Genomic DNA, 17,686 nt, shown 5'->3' on the forward strand with positions numbered 1-17,686 from the left:
GTGTCTCAAATCGGATGCAGAATCCGTTGTAAATGCAGACACAGATAATTGCTTAATAACATGTATCTATATGTATTTTTTTTTTTTTGCAGCTGCTGTGCGAGCGTGTGTTGAACCTCCTCGAAAAGGGAACAAGAACTTCTTGTCAGGTAGCCTGCCTCGAGGCTCTTCGAATTCTCTCCAGGGATAAAAAGGTTTTGGAACCAGTGACCACCAAGCAGAACATGCAGATTCTGATGGGACTCGCCAAACTCGAGCCTTCAGAAGACTCCCTAGGGGAGGTGGATAATTTTCCAGTTATAGTGGAAGCCCTAAAATGTCTTTGTAACATCGTTTTTAACAGTGTAGTCGCGCAGAAGTTGAGTTTGGAGTTGAATATCGCTACCATGCTTTGCAACCTTCTGAAAAAATGCAAAGACCAAGAATCCGTGCATGTCATTAAATGCTTCAACCTGCGCCTCTTGTTCCTGCTGTCACTTTTGCACACAGAGACTAGGACGCAGCTGCGGCATGATTTACAAGCGCTGCCTCTGCTGACCGAGGCCTTGGAAAGTTCATGTGGTATTATGTGGACGGAGAAGTACAAGGCCGCCCCTCGGGCTGACGCACCGCCTTTGTCGCGTCAGGACGCAGACTGCGCCATTGAGGCTCTGAAAGCCCTTTTTAACGTCACGCTCGACAGCTGGAATGTTCACAGTGAGGTAAGCTTCGCTTTGCAATTTTTCCTGAATTTTATATGCTATATACATAGAAATGTTAATCTCAGTGCTTTTAATGAGCAAGTTCTATCCGGAGCTGAGAACTTCCACTTCTTTAGTTTGAAAGCGAGAATACTTGCTCTCAGGCCTGGCTTTTGGTATGGGTGAGCCGGGCCAAGGCCCAGGGCGCCCCTCTTCAAGGAGCTCTACTTTAAGGTCCTACGCACAGCAAAGCCCCTCTATCTTGGCTCCAGCGAGTTGATTTAAAATTGTTCTAAAAATTTTAATGTCGCCATTGCTGCATTTAACACCCTATCAGCCTCCTTACTTGCCTTCCAACCTACCTTTCACCCCCCTGCTGTCATACAGCAACACCCACCCAATCAAACAGCTTGGCACCAGGCTGACAGAGCTACCTGTGGACAATTGAGGTGAGTTGGGAAGAGGGGTGAAAAAAGCTCCCTGCTAACTCATTTTATTCACCAGCAGCAGTGAGGATGGCACATTTCTTTCCGCCCAGGGTGAACTCCGAGCAAAGGCCGGCTCTGCTTGCCCTTTTCCTCAGGGCCATGGTGTAGTCCTTATAAAGGGGGTAGTACTTTTAAAAGTTTCTTTAGAAAGCACACTGATATTCAGCAATTATACTGGCTTTTGTTTGTAAGTGTACAACAGCTTTCATTACTGGCAAGAATGCTTATATACTGACGAAAATATTACCGGGGTTTTTTTTTCCGCATATCATACAAGATAATTATTCATTATATGCACAATGTCAAAAATAATATGTAATGTTAACTTCACATGCAAACTCTCTGAAACCTAATCAAATTTGTGGTTATAAAAAAGGAGAGGGGGAGGACTGGCACTTCTAAGTATAGTAAGTAGTAAGGTTCTCAGGGATATTAGACGATTGGAATGTTGAGCTCTTCATTGAAAACAGTGGAGTGGTTCTGGCTTCTAATAGCCGGTAGAAGCCCAGACCATCAACATTCCAATGTTTAACAAAGGCCTCACGGAGCCTGAGGGGATTTCGTTCCCCTCGGGTTCCGTGAGGCCATTGTTTTACAAATTAGAACATTCTGCTCTCTTGGGGCCGAATACTAGGAGGTGCCGAACCGGACCAGTTATTCGTAGGCTTGGTTGAACAGCCAAGTTTTACAGGATTTACTGAATCTAGGTAAATCAGTGCTTGACCAGATTTCCAGGGGATGGAATTCCACAATCTGGGTGCCAGAGTTGCAAACCTACAACCCCCTTGGCGCTTTAGCTTGATAGTCGGGACAGTCAGAAGTTGGAGATGAGCCAAGCAGAGGTTGCATGAGGGGGTGCAGCGTGAAATAAGGCTGTCTATGAATTTGGGGCACCGGCCATTCAGCGATTTAAACACCAGGCAGCCCATTTTGAAAGCGCAGCGTTGAGAATTAGGAAGCCAGTGTAGCTACCTTAGGAGAGGCATGTTGCCATCTGGGTTGTTTGTGAATCAATCTTGCCGCTTGGTTCTGTACCAGCTGTAACCGTTTTATAAGGCAAAGTGGCATACCGAGGTAGATTGCGTTGGCGTAGTCTAGTCGTGATAGTTTTTAGGGAAATGTCATTGTCTATAGTGACCCCTAGGCTTTTTACTGAGGAGGAAGGAATTGGGGGGGGGGGGGGGTCCTAAATCGTTTGCCCAGTAATGTGGGCACCACAGAGTGCTGCCACCACCTGTCAGGACTAGTTCTGTCTTGCCTGGGTTTAATTTTAGGTGGTTGTGGCCCATCCAGTGACTAGTTAATTGCATGGTAGACTGAAACTCAGATATTGACTGGGTAGAGTTGTCAATTGTGAATAACAGTTGAAGGTCATCAGCATAATTAAAGGTGACCACTTTCCTTTCCTTAAGAGATCTAATCAGTGGGAGAAGGTAAAGGTTAAACAGGTGTGGGGAGAGCGACGAGCCCTGTGGGACCCCACACGTAGTTTTTAATGTAGGTGCTGTAAACAGGCGACTCTGGACTGCCTGGGAGCGGTCTTTCAGGAAGGAGTTGATCCAGCTAAGGGCTGGGCCCTGAATGCCTGTCTCTCTGACATGGTCCACCAATATACAATGGTCGACCGTGTCGAAGGCGGCCGAGAGGTCTAACAGCACAAGGGCCTGGGGAGTACCTCTGTCAGCCTTTTCTATTACTGCTAGTATCACCGTTTCCTTGGAGTGAGGTGGGCGGAATCCAGCTTGGTCTGGGTCAAGGATATTGGTTTGTTCCATAAAGATGGACAGACATTTCACCACGTGGGCCTACAGCACCTTAGCTAAGTACGGGAGCTGGGAGATGGTGGCAATAGTTTGACAGCGTTTGGGGATCAGCCCCAGGTTTCTTCAATAGCGGGACCACTATTGCCTCTTTGAAGGCTTTAGGGACACAACCCTGGAATAAGGAATTGTTCCAGAGGGCAAGAACAGGTTCCAGTGAGGTGGTGAAAGCAGCTTTTAGGACATGGGAGGGCCAATGATCCAAGGATAGATCCAGATCTGACTTTGGACAGCAGATCATTAAAAGTCTGGGTGTCAATGGGTGGGAAAGATTCAAGGGAGTAGGGATTTGTGGGCATCAGAGGGAAGATTTCTTGAGAAGTATGTGTGGGGATACTGTCTTTAATGGAGGCGATTTGATCAATAAAAAAGTTGTTCAGAGAGTCGCAGAGGGGCTGAGACGGTGTGGGCTTACATAGGACTCTATCTGGGTTAGTCAGTTCGTCTACAATTGCAAATATTTCCTTAGCTTTGTTGTTAGAGGTTAAGATTCTGGAGGAAAAATTAGCTGCTTTAGCTGTGAGATGAGAATCACCTTTTTATATTCCCTCATAGCTTTTTTTTTTTTTTTAAATTTATTTCTTTATTCTCAAATTGCTCGAACTGACATACAACATAATACGCCTACAACCCTGAGGCCGGCTATTATACCTCATCACATCACCGCAGCCTGACAGCTTTTATATTCCCTCATAGCTGTTGGGTAAGTGATTTTCTCTTTTTGTGAGTAATTCTGTCTCCCCTTTCTTTCTAATTGACGGAGGATGACTTTTTGTAGTTTTAATTCAGGGGAGAACCACCTCTGCACCTGAAAACGGTGGGTAGTCTAAGTTTTTTGAGTGGGGCGTGTTTATTACTGGCTGCTAAACCCTTTGACTACTAATTGTTTTACTTGAAGGACCATTGGTGTGTCTCCTATTAAATGCTTGCTTCATTTCCACACTAACGATATGTTTCTTAACTTGATCTACTCAAGTGCAAATGGAACATGCATTGGCAAAGCCAATAGGTTTTGCTTTTGGGACCTATTGGCATTGCCAGTGTTTTAGCTATGCGGCACATCATCACCGATGCTGTACAGCATGGCTAAAGAATAAAAAAAGTAACTTTTTACGTACCAGCCATGTCATTTTGTAAGGGCATGCACTACCGATGTGCATGCCTACAAAATGAAGCTGCTGCTTCATTGTCTTTTTAGTTACCAATCCAAGTTGAACCAGTAACTAAAAAGAAAAAAAACACGGGTGGGGTAAACAGTATTGGTTGGAGGGGTTGAAGAAACCCTGGTTATAGGTTGGGGGGAGCAGCCTGTGGGTGCGGGGATTAAACAGGCAATGGAGAACAACGTATGTCTGGCAGGGAGAAGCACATGGGCAAGAAGGCAACGCAGGAGAGTGGGGAGATAAGCACAAGGGTGAGAGAGGAACATGGAGACTGGCTGAAGGGAGAGAAGCACATGAGGGAATCATCGGCAAGGCACATGCACTAGAGTTCCTAAAGTAAAAAAGTAGCCCCTGAATAAGCAGGCAGCGGAAGGACATAGTAATTACGTTCATGGGCAGGGCAAACCTACGAAGAGGAAGGAAAGCCCATCTAGATAACAAATAAGAAGAAAGTAGAAGAGACAATGAAGATAACAAATGGTAGGCAATGAGTGGGCTCTAAGCCCACTAGTAGATAACCATATGTCTTAATAAGACAGCACATGCTCTATCTTAAGCAAAACATGAAAACTGAATGCATTTCTTCATTTATGAGCACTATCTCCCAACAGCTACATTGTGACTGACAGAGAAAGCAGTGATATAAATGGTTTGATAAGTCCCCTTTTAAATGACGTAAGATTTTAAGTCATGAATAACAAATAATATAAATTCCTGTATTGCAGTCATGACATGAAACCACTAGATTATGTTAAATAGCTTTCTATTGTGCTCCACATAATGTGATTGAATACTTCTATCGGTATCAGAAAAGGAATGTCAGCTATTGGCTCTTGCCCTGAGTAAGAAGTAATGTATGAAAAGTGAAAAAAATTAAATAAAAAATATCTTTGGGGGTGGGGGGGGAGGGGGGTGGATGGTTAGCAACATGGCTGGCTCGCTGTGTTGATCGGCAGCTCCGGCAGCCCACAGTGAATCCTGCAAGAAATCCTGACCTTACGAAGCCACTCAATACCCACGGAGATGCTCTGCCCTGCCTGGACCCGTTCCCGCCCGACCGAAGCACAAAGAATCGATCTCAGGCAAGATTAGACCGTGGAAAAAGTATTGGGAACGGCGATCCAAAATGGCAGTGGCCCGAGGGTGAAGCGACCCAACCCTAACGGGAGCTGCTGTGCTGGTGAGCGGGGGTGTGAAGAGGAGTCCGAGGTGTCTTCCCACCTCTCTGCCCCCGCATGATTGATTTTTGATACCCGGCGGTTCACATCCGCGGAGACTGATCCTGGGCCGGCGGACCGCGAGAGGAGGATTGAGTCGTCGAACGCCCCCCTTGAGACTCCGGGAGAGACCCACTGGCTGGAGGGCGAGGGCGGCGACTGCCGGAGATAGAGAGACCCCAGAGAGGTTGCGGTGACATGGCGAAACGTGAGGAGACCTCTGGCAGCAGTAGGAGATCCGCACCCAGGAAGTCCACGCAGTGAGTTGGGGCACCGGCTGGAGCGGAACGGTTTCCCTGTGCTCCTGGGTGCCCTGCCTGTCCCGCTGGGAGGAAGTGCATCTCCTGATCCCGGTGAGGGAGACTGTGGACTGTAGGAGGGTAACACTTCGAGGACCCCTCCAGAGACTTTGCTTCTATGGACACCTCGAGTGAAGTCCGAGGTTGTGGGTCCCCTCTACGGAAAGAGGAGCCTCTCGATGATGGCAGAGGAACAAGCCTTGTAGGCCCCGGGAGTAAATACTGGAATGAAAGCTTGAGGGTGCAAGGTGACCTCTTTGGAGTGATTGGCCCGATCCGATCCAGTAGGGGTTTGAGGAGGACCAGATAAAGAAGGTGGACAGAGATCGTGCCTGCAGAAACCAAGAAAGCCCTGTCCAGCCCATAAGTACCGAGGCTGGAGACTTCGGACCTGCGGACATAGTGGGACTCAACTGGGCAAGTGAAGGATGAGGGCTGGCGGACGTGGGGGCACCCTAGGAAGCAACAGACGTTGTCTCATATTGCTACCCCTTATGGGACCAAAGGGACTGATACCGGGCCCGGGAGGAATACATACTGATAACAGACATAGGAGAGGGGCCCCATGTGGGAGTACGTCCCCTCCTGCCAGGAGGGGTCTTCAGCATGCTGGCAAGAGAGGCAGTAATGAAGCTGCCTAAGTATGAAGGCATAGCCTGATGGGGGATGGCTGTTGGGATAAGACCCCCCCCCCCCCCCCCGAGAGCAGCACCCCCTGGATTTCGACGCCCAGCTAGCGCGGCGATACCGGTTTGTAGAAACGTGTAATATTTTACTTGGCATAAGCGACCGCCATTTTGGCTGTGGTGTCAATTTTAATTTCCTTCGTAATTCTTCCATCCTCTGCTGCTGGTCATTTCACTCTGCTTGTGTTATCTATTTTAGTTGACTTCCTGACTCCGCTAAAGCAATATACGTACTGGGGGTTTGTAACTGCCAGTGCACCTGGTCTCGGATGTTAACTGTCGACCATTTACTGCTGCCATAAGCATTTTTGCTCCCCCTCCCACTTTGCTGACCAAGGTGTTATTCATCTGCCCTTGTTTGCTGATAGCTATTTCTAAAACTTGTTCGTCCCATTTCTGTCGACATGCTTACATTACAGAACACCAGTATGAAAGGGACGATGGTTTGTGAATTCAGTGTACTACCTCCTGCAGCACTTGAGAGTGTTGTGTGGATGTGGTCCCACTCATGAGTGATTAATAAACTTGTTATTTATTCCAGCTCCAGTGCCGATCTCTATTTTGTTGGTCTTTGGAACCGTGGAGAAGAGAGTGACCTTGCACCAGTGTGCCCACTTTTAGGCACATTTCCACAGTTGGCGCCCGACACGTGGGGCTCCATCGGAGACACGGCCGTCCAAAGGAGTGGTCTCGACGGAGGATCGAAATATTACTGAGGAAGCGCACTGCATGAGGAGACCCTTAACAGGGAGCCAGTGTGGGTCTTTCAGGTGGGGTGTGATGTGGCTGCGGCGAGGGATGTCGAGGATCAGGCGTGCGGGGGCGTTCTGAATACGTTGAAGCCGTTTCAGGAGTTTGGCCGGGACTCCTGCGTAGAGTGCGTTTCCGTAGTCCAGTCTACTGCTGACGAGGCCTGGGTAACCATCCTTCTTGTTTCGGTGGGGAGCCACTTGAAGATCCTGCGAAGCATGCGGAGGGTGTTGAAGCAGGAGGAGGAGACTGCATTGACCTGCTTCGTCATGGAGAGGGTAGAGTTGAGGATGACCCCTAGGTTGCGTGCGTGGTCGGTGGGAGTTGGGGGTGTTCGGCCACCAGGAGTCGTCCCAGGCCGAGTGGGTGGATCCGAGGATGAGGACCTACATCTTGTCCGAGTTCAGCTTTAGTCGGCTGATTCTCATCCAGTCGGCGACAGCCTTCATTCCTTCGTGAAGGTTGGTTTTGGCGTTGTGGGGGTCCTTGTTGAGGGATAGGATCAGCTGGGTGTCATCGGCATAGGAGATGATGTTGAGGTCGTGCCGTCGTGCGATGTGGGCGAGTGGTGCCATGTAGATGTTGAACAATGTTGGGCTGAGGGATGGGCCTTTGGGTACGCCGCAGATGATCTCGGTGGCTTCGGAGCGGAAGGGGGGGGAGGCGGACGCTCTGTGTTCTGCCGGAGATGAAGGAGGAGGTCCAGTCCAGGGCTTTCTCTTGGATTCCGGCGTCGTAGAGGCGTGTTCGTAGTGTGCGGTGGCATACCGTGTGGAAGGCGGCTGACAGGTCCAGGAGGATGAGGGCCGTGGTTTCTCTGTTGTCTAGCAGGAACCTGATGTCATCGGTGGCGGCGATGAGGGCAGTTTCGGTGCTGTGGTTGCTGCGGAACCCGAACTGGTACGGGTCCAGGATGCTGTTCTCCTCGAGGCAGCTGGTCAGTTGTTTGTTGACGGCCTATTCGATGATCTGGAATGGGAGCAGGGAGATGGGTCGGAAGTTCTTGAGGTCCTTGGGGTCCGCCTTGGGTTTTTTGAGTAAGGCGTTGAGCTCTGCGTGCTTCCAGCTCTCCGGAAGGGTCGCTGTCTTAAAGGAGATGTTGATGGTTTTCCGGAGATGGGGTGCGATGGTGCTGCTGGCTTTGTTGAAGATGTGGTGTGGGCAGGGGTCGTCCGGGGATCCAGAGTGGACCGTGTTCATGATCTTGATGGTGTTGTCGTCGTTAAAGTTGGTCCAGGAGATCAGGCGGTTGGTGCGGGTGGTGGTTGTGGGAGCGGGGGTCTCAGTGGTTGCCAGGGTGGTGACGGTGTTAAAGCGGTCGTGGATGTCTGCGATCTTGCGATGGAAGAAGGTGACCAGCGAGTCGCACAGGTCTTGTGAAGGTGGGATGTCGTTGGTGTTGGAGCTGGGGTTGGAGAGTTCCTTCATGATGTTGAAGAGCTCTTTGCTGTTGTGTGCATTATTGTCTAGGCGGTCTTTGAGGAGGTCCTTTTAGCGGATCTGATGAGGTGGTGGTATCTGCGGGTGGCGTTCTTGTGAGCGATGTAGGTTTCCGGTGTTTGTTCATGGATCCAGGTTTTTTCGAGTTTTCGGCAGGTTGGCTTGGAGGCCTGGAGGTTTTCGGTGAACCAGCTGGCATTCTTGCTAGTGTGGGTGTTGGAGGGGTTCTTGAGGGGGGCGAGGGTGTTGGCGCAGTCGTTGATCCACTGTTTGAGGTTGCGGGCAGCAGTGTCGGGGTCGGTCGGATCTGCGGGTGTGTTCCGGGCGAGGGAGGTGGAAAGCTGGTCTTCGGTGACTTTGCTCCAGCAGCGGCGCGGCATCTGTTGGGTGCGGTGGGGCGTGGTGGGTTTCCGGAAGGTGAAGTGGATGCAGTGGTGATCGGTCCAGTGGAGCACGGTGGTGTGGTTGAAGGAGACGTGGGAGCTTGTGGAGATGATGGGGTCAACCGTGTGGCTGGCAGAGTGGGTGGGTGTAGTGACGAGTTGTGAGTCCGAGGTTGGCGAGGTTGTCGATCGGGGTGGAGGAGTTGGTGTTGTTGTTGTTCTCGAGGTGGAAGTTCAGGTCCCCGAGGAGTATGCATTCCGTGGAGGCGAGGGCATGTTTGATGACGAGGTCGGTGATGGAGTCGCTGAACTGTGCTCGTGGTCCGGGGGGGGCTGTAGATGAGGGTTCCTCTGAGGGTGGTGTTGGGATCAGTGTGGATCTGGAAGTGCAGGTGTTCGGCGGTGCTGAGGGTGCCGTCGGTGTTAGTTGAGACTTTGAGAGAGTTCCTGTTGACGATGGCAATTCCTCCTCCTATTCCATTGGTGTGGTCCCTGCGGGTGATCTTATAGCCTTCCGGGATGGCTATGGCGATGTCGGGTGCCGAGGAGGGGTTCAGCCAGGTCTCCGTCAGGAAGGCGACGTCTGGAGTGTTGGAGTCCAGTAGGTCCCAGAGTTCTACTGCGTGTTTGCGTGCGTAGCAGGTGTTGAGAAGGAAGCATCTGAGGTGGTTGGGTTCTTTGGTAGGTGGGGTGGCGGGCCGGATGCTGGTGAAGCTGCAGTTCTGGCAGGAGAAGAGTCCTTGGGTGCAATTTGGGGCAGCCAGGCAGCAGGTGCGTGATCGTCTGGCGTTGAGTGCATGGAGGGTACTGGAGTCATAGCGGAGATGGGCATCGTGGCGTTCGCGGGGGTTCTGGCGCTGGGCGTGGTCCAGACGCGGACGGGCACAGACTGGCTTGCCTTGGGCGCGGCCGCCATATATGGGGAGGAGGGAGGGAGGAGCAGCTGGGAGGCGGGAGTCGGGAGAAAGGGGCAGCGAATGGGCAGTCAGGGGGGAACAGGGCAGCGGGGGAAGCAGCGGCGGGAACGGGAGCGGTAGACGGCACTGGGGCAAGGGCACAATCACGGGGCACACAAAACTGGGCACAGATCAGGGGGCACACGAAGAAAAACGGGGCACGGATCAGGGGGCACACGAAGAAAAACAGGGCACAGATCAGGGGGCACACGAAGAAAAACGGGGCACAGATCAGGGGCACACAAAGAAAACGGGGCACAGGTCAGGGGCACAGAACTTACCTCAGCAGCAGGGGCAGGGACAGGACGCACAGGCGGTGCTGTGCGGAGGGGAAGCGACCTACCTAACAAGGTCAAGGGTAGCTCGCCTCACCGAGCAGCGGCCGGCATATATGGGGAGGAGGGAGGGAGGAGCAGCTGGGAGGCGGGAGTCGGGAGGAAAGGGCAGCGAATGGGCAGTCAGGGGGGCGGGCCGCGGGGGAAGCAGCGGTGGGAACGGTGGACTGCACGGGGGCAAGGGCACAGAATCACAGGGCACACAAAGAAAATCGGGGCACAGATCAGGGGCACACAATGAGAAACGGGGCACAGAATCACGGGGCACACAAGAAAACAGGGCACAGATCAGGGGCACACAATGAGAAACGGGGCACAGAATCACGGGACACACAAAGAAAAACGGGGCACAGATCAGGGGGCACACAATGAGAAACGGGGCACAGAATCACGGGGCACACAAAAAAACGGGGCACAGAATCACGGAGCACACAAAGAAAACGGGGCACAGATGTGGGGCACACAATGAGAAACTGGGCACAGAATAACAGGGCACACAAAGAAAAACGGGACACAGATCAGGGCGCACACAAAGAAAAACGGGGCACAGATCAAGGGGCACACTAAGAAAAAATGGGGCACAGATCAGGGGCACACAAAGAAAAACGGGGCACAGGTCAGAGGCACAGAACTTACTTCAGCAGCTGGGGCAGGCACAGAACGCACAGGCGGTGCTGTGCGGAGGGGGAGCGACCTACCTAACAAGGTCAAGGGTTGCTCACCTCACCGCCATATATGGGGAGGAGGGAGGGAGGAGCTGCCGGGAGTCGGGAGGAAGGGGCAGCGAATGGGCAGTCAGGGGGGGCGGGCCGCAGGTGTGGCAGCGGCCGGAACGGGAGCAGTGGACAGCATGGGGGCAAGGGCACAGAATCACGGGGCACACAAAGAAAAACGGTGCACAGATCAGGGGGCACACAAAGAAAAACAGGGCACAGATCAGGGGGCACACGAAGAAAAATGGGCACAGAATCACGGGGCACACAAAGAAAACGGGGCACAGGTCAGGGGCACAGAACTTACCTCAGCAGCGGCAGCTGGTGCAGGGACAGGACGCACAGGCGGTGCTGTGCGGAGGGGGAGCGACCTACCTAACAAGGTCAAGGATCGCTCCCCATTCACTTTTTGCAAAAATTGAAGGCAGGTAATGTGGAGATTTTTCTCCTTTTGGAATATTTGTTTGGAGTAGTAATATTTTACATATATTTGTAAAACATTCCTGTACTCCGCACACTCCGGAAGTGGTGCTGCTGCTCGTGTGGTACCAAAGTGAGCTTGGAACAAAGTCAGCCGGCTCCCCCAGAGGGGACACCTAATAGAAACATGTATGTCATATATGGTATTTCTTCCATAATGTAAGGTACACTGTGGAAGAAATACACAAAGAAAGATTCTGATCTGCAATGGCCAGTGAATGGGTCATTCGATTCTAAAAAGGTTCAATATGTAGTGCAGTGTTTATTTAAAAGAAAAAGTCGACAGGATATGTTTGATTGTGTGCGTATGTGGGAGAAAGAAGTGCGAGAGAGAGCAAAGAGAGCAGAAGCTATAGCAGAAAAAGAACAACAACAAAAGATGTATCAAAAAGCGCTAGAATTAAAAAATAAAGAAAAGAAGGAAAAAATAGAAAAAGCAGATGGGGAACGTCGATTAGAGGTAAATTGCCAGTACCCTATTGGGTGCTCTATTTATCCCATACTTAATAAACCTCAGGATGACTGCATCCTATAAGAACGCCCCCCACCCCCGTATAAATGTCCCACTCCAAGTGCCCCTGATGTGGTTTCTGACGACAAGCACATGTCTTCAGACTAAAAAGAGCAAGATCAGCAAGGTGGGCGGCAGACTCGCTCTACTTTGACTGAAGCAGAAAAGGATAAATTAAAAACCACTGCTAGAGAGGAAGCTCGCCGGACTACCTCTGAACTGATCCTCGTAGCTATGGTTCAACAGTGGAAAGATTTGGACCAATTTTATTTTGTAGAAAAATTCTCTTGGGAGGTAATATATGGTTGGCGGCATATTTCTAATGAAACAGAGCTAGATAATATAAGTACTGATAATAAACAGTTCGTAGATGGGACTTTTCTTTTTTTCAAACCTGCTGGACATGATTAGACGAGTGGTTAAATTAAGGAATGAAACATTGCGTTTACGAAAGTAGCAAGAATTAGTTAGAAAACAGAAAGGTGTAGAAACAGTTTAATCCCCAGCACAGAAAGTATATGCTCCAGTGGATGAGGTTGCACCTGTTAGTAGTACATTTGCTATGAAACCAATGAGTGAAGCTGCACCCCAGTATGTTCCTCCTAAGGGTGCGGGAACAAATGATGATAAAACTTCGGATGATGCAAAGGTATATTTTATATATAATTGGGTTTATACTCCTTGGAGTAGAACAGATGTGATGGCTCTTAAGGCTGCTTTGCCCGACCCCCGGAAAAATCCTGCCGCCTTTTATGAGGCGGTAGAAGGAGCCATTAGTTCTTGCACTATGACCTTGCCAGATATCAATATGTTCTTTGGGCTTATTTTGCCCCCTGAAATGTAGAGAACAATACGTAAAATAGATGACACTGTAGCATATGGTGATACCTGGGAACATTTAGAACAAATAGATGCGGAAAGGTAGCCTGTGTAGAAACTTCAGAAGGAGATATTAGATCTTCCTAAAGCTATTGTGACTAAGTTGAAGACTCTCATACCCCCTAAGAAAATAGATTGGACTACGTTAGCGTCCTGTAAACAGAAAAAGGATGAGTTCGTTTCTGATTTCTTTTCAAGATTTGAAGAAACTTTCCATGATTTTAGTGGTCAGTCATTGGCCGAGGATACAGGTAAACATTTGTTTGTTGACAAATTTCTCGCTAATATGTTACCAGAAATAGCTAGTCGCTTAAAGGCCAGTGAGAGTTCTTGGACCACGTCTTCCCCAGTTTCCCTTTTGACTATGGCCCAATATTATGAGCGGCAGGAATTGGAAGCGAAAGCCAGGACGGATAAGAAGTTTAAAGATTTAAAGACGAAAGTTATGTTGGTTCAAGTATATGGTCCACCATTTAGGGGAGGTGGAAGAGGCGGACGTGCAATGTATACACCTGGGGTGCCCCCTCTCCCTCGAGCAAATTTGTCCTCTGATCAGTGTGCTTATTGTAAAGAGACTGGGCATTTGCGTTCTGAGTGCTCTCTTTTGCGAGGTCAGCAGTACCAATGGGGAAGGGGAAGTATGAGAGGACGCCCATGGAATTCAGGAAACAGGGGACGTACAGGAGCTCGCCCCAGATTTGAAGCAGTTGAACAAGGACCAAATTACTCTAATACTTTTGATAGACGAAATCAATTCCAAATGTCTGATTATTCTGCTGATGCCCTTGCAGATTCCGATTATGCATAGGGATGCCCAGGATGGGGTAAGGTACCAGTTGAGGTGCCAGAACATCAAATGGTTCCTTATGTTGACGCAAACGTCTTGGGATTTACTGATCGGTTTCTGGTCGATACAGGGGTTACCCGTAGTGCTCTGTCTAAAAAAATTGGTTCCTAGGGCTCCCCTGTCTGGCACAATGATAACATCGATGGGATTCGATGGAACACCTACACCTAGCCCGCTTTCTCAGCCACTTGAAATCGGACTTGACAAATTCACTGCAGCATGTTCATTTTTGCTTTCCCCTAACAAGCCGAACAACATTGTGGGTATTGATATGCTTAAATATTTTCGTGCTACAATACGTTGTTCTTCGGAAGGTGTGCGTGTTATTTTAAATAACAAATATCCAATGGTTGAGAGATCCTGTCTTATCAATGAGGATGCCGCTTTGGTGTCCTTACCTAGTGTGAAGAAGGAACACTGTTATTGTTATCATTTCTTGCCTCCCATAATCACAAAGTCTCGCGAAAGAAATTGCAATATTGTAGGCAGCAGGTTACCTATTTAGGTCACCTCCTGTCTAAGGAGGGACGTTCACTCACACCAGACCGCATTCAGACTATTTTAGATACTCCTGTGCCCCGTACTCAGAAGGATGTCCGTGCACTGATTGGCCTTACTTCTTTTTGTAGGCAGTGGCTCCCCAGTTTTTTGCACATTATTAAACCTTTGTTGGCCCTTTTGACTAAAGACACTCTGATGCCCCTCCCATGGACTGCTGAGTGCCAGAGCGCCTTCCAACAGTTATGCCAAGCCCTTTGTTCTACACCAGTATTAGGTACCCCAGACATGTTGATGAGGGACTATTTGTCCCAGTTAACTGATAGCTTGTCTTCTATTTATTAGCAGGTACGGGAAGCCCTTCCAGACAGGTCGCAGAGTGAGGGCCATGATCTGCGGCCTGGTGATTTTGTCCTGACCAAGTCCTTTCAACGGACCAGTTCCTTGGTACCTCATTGGCGTGGACTGGAACTAGTCCTCCTGGCTACCAGAACTGCAGTGCGAGTGACCAACCGGAAAAATTGTCTACATGCCACCCATTATCGAAAGGTTCCGCATGCCCTTGTGAGCCCAGCTACCTTGACAGATCACTGCGACATCCTGGTCACCGAGAAAGGACGAGCTGCGTCACCTGAAAGACCTGAGGAAGTCTTCCTGGACCAAACGATCCCTGGTACATCTAGATATCTGCTTTGATCTAGGAAGAAAGACATTTTATCGCAAAAAGAGACTGTTTGAGCCACTGTCCTGGGTGGTTAAAAACTGATTACAAAGCGGGTTAGCCTATTAGTGACTACTCGTCTCAACGTTAGTGAAGAAACCAACGCCTGCCCAGGACCTTAGGGCACCATCTGTTCTGTTGTTTACCGACGAGATGAACATGCCTGAGGAGAAGAAATCGAATGCTGAAAAAATCTGTAGCAAATGCACAATGTTTGTTACTGGACTAACTTTAACTGCTGTTATCATTGCTGTGATGTTGAAACTTACTGACTGCTACTACTCCGGTCCCCACCGAACATTATTAATTTACTCTACCCTATCATGAGAGGAAGCACCGAATGAAGTATCTCAATAACAATTTCATACAAATTTTGCATCATACTCCTAATGCTACGAACACTACCAACTGCTGGGTATGTGGAATGATGCCAGCTCATCCGAAGAAGGGAGGAACGCCTTTCATTCCCTTGCCATTCTCACATAATGGCTCCTGTAGAGCCTGGTTCGCACTGTTGTGGGCCTCTGAAATTGCTAATATTACTCTAGCTGATGTAGGAGGACTTAATGCAAAACTTAATAAAGTTTGTTACCCCGATGAGGAAGGGGACCCACAAGCCAAAGGACTGTATGGGAAATGAAGGAGTATCGCAAAGGAAATTCCTCCACACGTTATGTTTTCCCCAACACTCGAACGGCCAAGGGTAACGGGCCGTCTGTTATCACTGTTACTAGAGCCCGAGCAAATCTTTGTGTGAGCAGTTTTGGTAGTCTCCCAGTGGGAAAAAGTGACTGTACTACAGTATTGAACATTACTACAGTATTGAACATTACTGGAACAAACAATAGCAGTTTTCTATCCTCACACAACACTTACTTCATTTGTGGAAGTAAAGGTTACTATCATCTACCAATCGGATGGTCTTGCATATGTTAACTGTCCTTCTTGCTTCCGTCTGTGTTCTTAGCACCTGCATCTTATCATAAAGATCAAAAACTGTTTAATGACATTTCCTTGAACCGATTCAAAAGAACTCTAAATAATGATGAAGTGGATCAAACTGACACTGCATTACAGCAATATGTTGACTTTAATTTTGGACGCTTTTTCTTCGTTGGTGCAGCTTTAGATAGCAGGAAAATCAGACGCTTAACCCGTGTAGTAGAGGCTGGGACTAATCAAACAGCAATGGCTCTTGGAAATATTACAGAAGAACTCCAAATTATGAGAATAGTGAGTTCGCAAAATAGAATGGTGCTAGACGTTATTCTAGCTGATCGTGGTGTAGCATGTCACATTATCGGTAGTTGCTGCTGCATGTTCATACCTGACCATGCCCCTTCTGTTTATGATGCTATTTCCAAAATGCATAAAATAGTAACTGAGATAGATCAAGACTCAGGAACATGGACTTGAGCTGGATGGTTCTGGAACATATTTTCTGTATGGGGTCTGAAATTTGTTTCGGCCTTCTTCATAATTATTGCAATTCTCTTCTCTTGTTCTTTATGTATCAAATGCGGGCCAGTGCTTTGTTCCCTCTGTATTTCCACTTGTACTACTTGTCTACCATCTAAAACGAATGTCCAAAATGTAAATGCCCTTTCAGCGATGGAATGAGAAATCAATTAAATAATGTTATTTGACATCCATGATGTTTATCGTACCCCTTTTGAAGCATAAGAAAATGTGTTCGCTTATGCTAAAAGGGTCGTCTGTGGAAACGTGTAATATTTTACTTAGCATAAGCGACAGCCATTTTGGCTGTGGTGTCCATTTAGTTTTCTTCGTAATTCTTCCGTCCAGTGCTGCTCGTCTTTTCACTCTGCTTGTGTTCTCTATTTAAGTTGACTTCCAGACTCAACTAAAGCAATGTACGTGCTGGGGGTTTGTAGCTGCCAGTGCACCTAGTCTCAGATGTTAACTGTCGACCATTTACTGCTACCATAAGCATTTCTGCTCCACCTCCCACTTTGCTGCCCAAGTGGTTATTCATCTGCCCTTGTTTACTGATAGCTATTTCTAAAACTTGTTCTTCCCATTTCTGTTCACATGCTTACATTGCAGAAAACCAGTATAAAAGGGACGATGGTTTGTGAATTCAGTGTACTACCTCCTGTAGCACTTGAGACTGTTGTGTGGATGAGTGATTAATAAACTTGTTATTTATTCCAGCTCCAGTTCCGATCTCTATTTTGTTGGTCTTTGGACCCGTGGACAAGAGGGTGACCCTGCACCAGTGTGTCCACTTTTAGGCACATTTCCACAGGTCAAAGAACGGGGCCCAATATGTGACAGGACTGGTGGATGCGGGTGGCTCCCCACGAAGCCTGCAGGAGTGACTGGCCCTCCGGTGGCTGCCGGTGATCTTGAGCACCTACAGCTCGCCGAGGAGAGGCTCTGGGCGCTGAGAACGGGAGAAATCAAATTAAGCGTGCCACGAAGCCCCGGCTGGAGTCCCTCCCCCACGGGGCTTGGGAACTGGCAGGGCTGCTGGCACTCGCCGGTTGTCTGAAGGAGATCCTTCGGGAAGAGGCTCAAGTATAAGACCTACCGCGGGTGCACGGCGATCTTGGAGGTGGGTTCTACAATGGCTAAAGATAAAGAGCCCAAACCAATGTGGCTGGGGAAACTCGACAGGTATGCCAAAGTAATGCCCAAACCAATGCGACTGGGGAAACTCAACGGGTATGCTAAAGTAATGCCCCCACCGCAGGAAGTATAGAGTGGGGCCTCTGCTTTACCGGACAATGCAGCTATATTACAAGCCATTCAGGCCTCAAGAGAGGTACTGGAGGAGAAGATGGCAGAGGTGCGAGT

The 17,686-nt window shown here is 49.0% G+C and overlaps 1 protein-coding gene across 6 annotated transcripts in view; it reads left to right on the forward strand.

Moving 5' to 3' along the window:
- The window catches only part of RIC8B (RIC8 guanine nucleotide exchange factor B), a 462,890-nt gene that overhangs the window by 85,438 nt on the left and 359,766 nt on the right, over positions 1–17,686 (forward strand). For all 6 annotated transcript variants that reach the window (XR_014981275.1, XR_014981276.1, XM_085652537.1 and 3 more), the window contains one exon: positions 93–701. Coding sequence is in view for 4 of the 6 variants with exons in the window: in XM_085652537.1 (XP_085508663.1) it covers positions 93–701 (609 nt within the window). In the remaining 2 variants the exon portion in view is untranslated. The remainder of the gene's footprint in view (positions 1–92; positions 702–17,686) is intronic.

The sequence above is a fragment of the Triturus cristatus genome, chromosome 4_1 (assembly GCF_964204655.1).
Source record: "Triturus cristatus chromosome 4_1, aTriCri1.1, whole genome shotgun sequence".
Taxonomy (NCBI): Eukaryota; Metazoa; Chordata; class Amphibia; order Caudata; family Salamandridae; genus Triturus; species Triturus cristatus.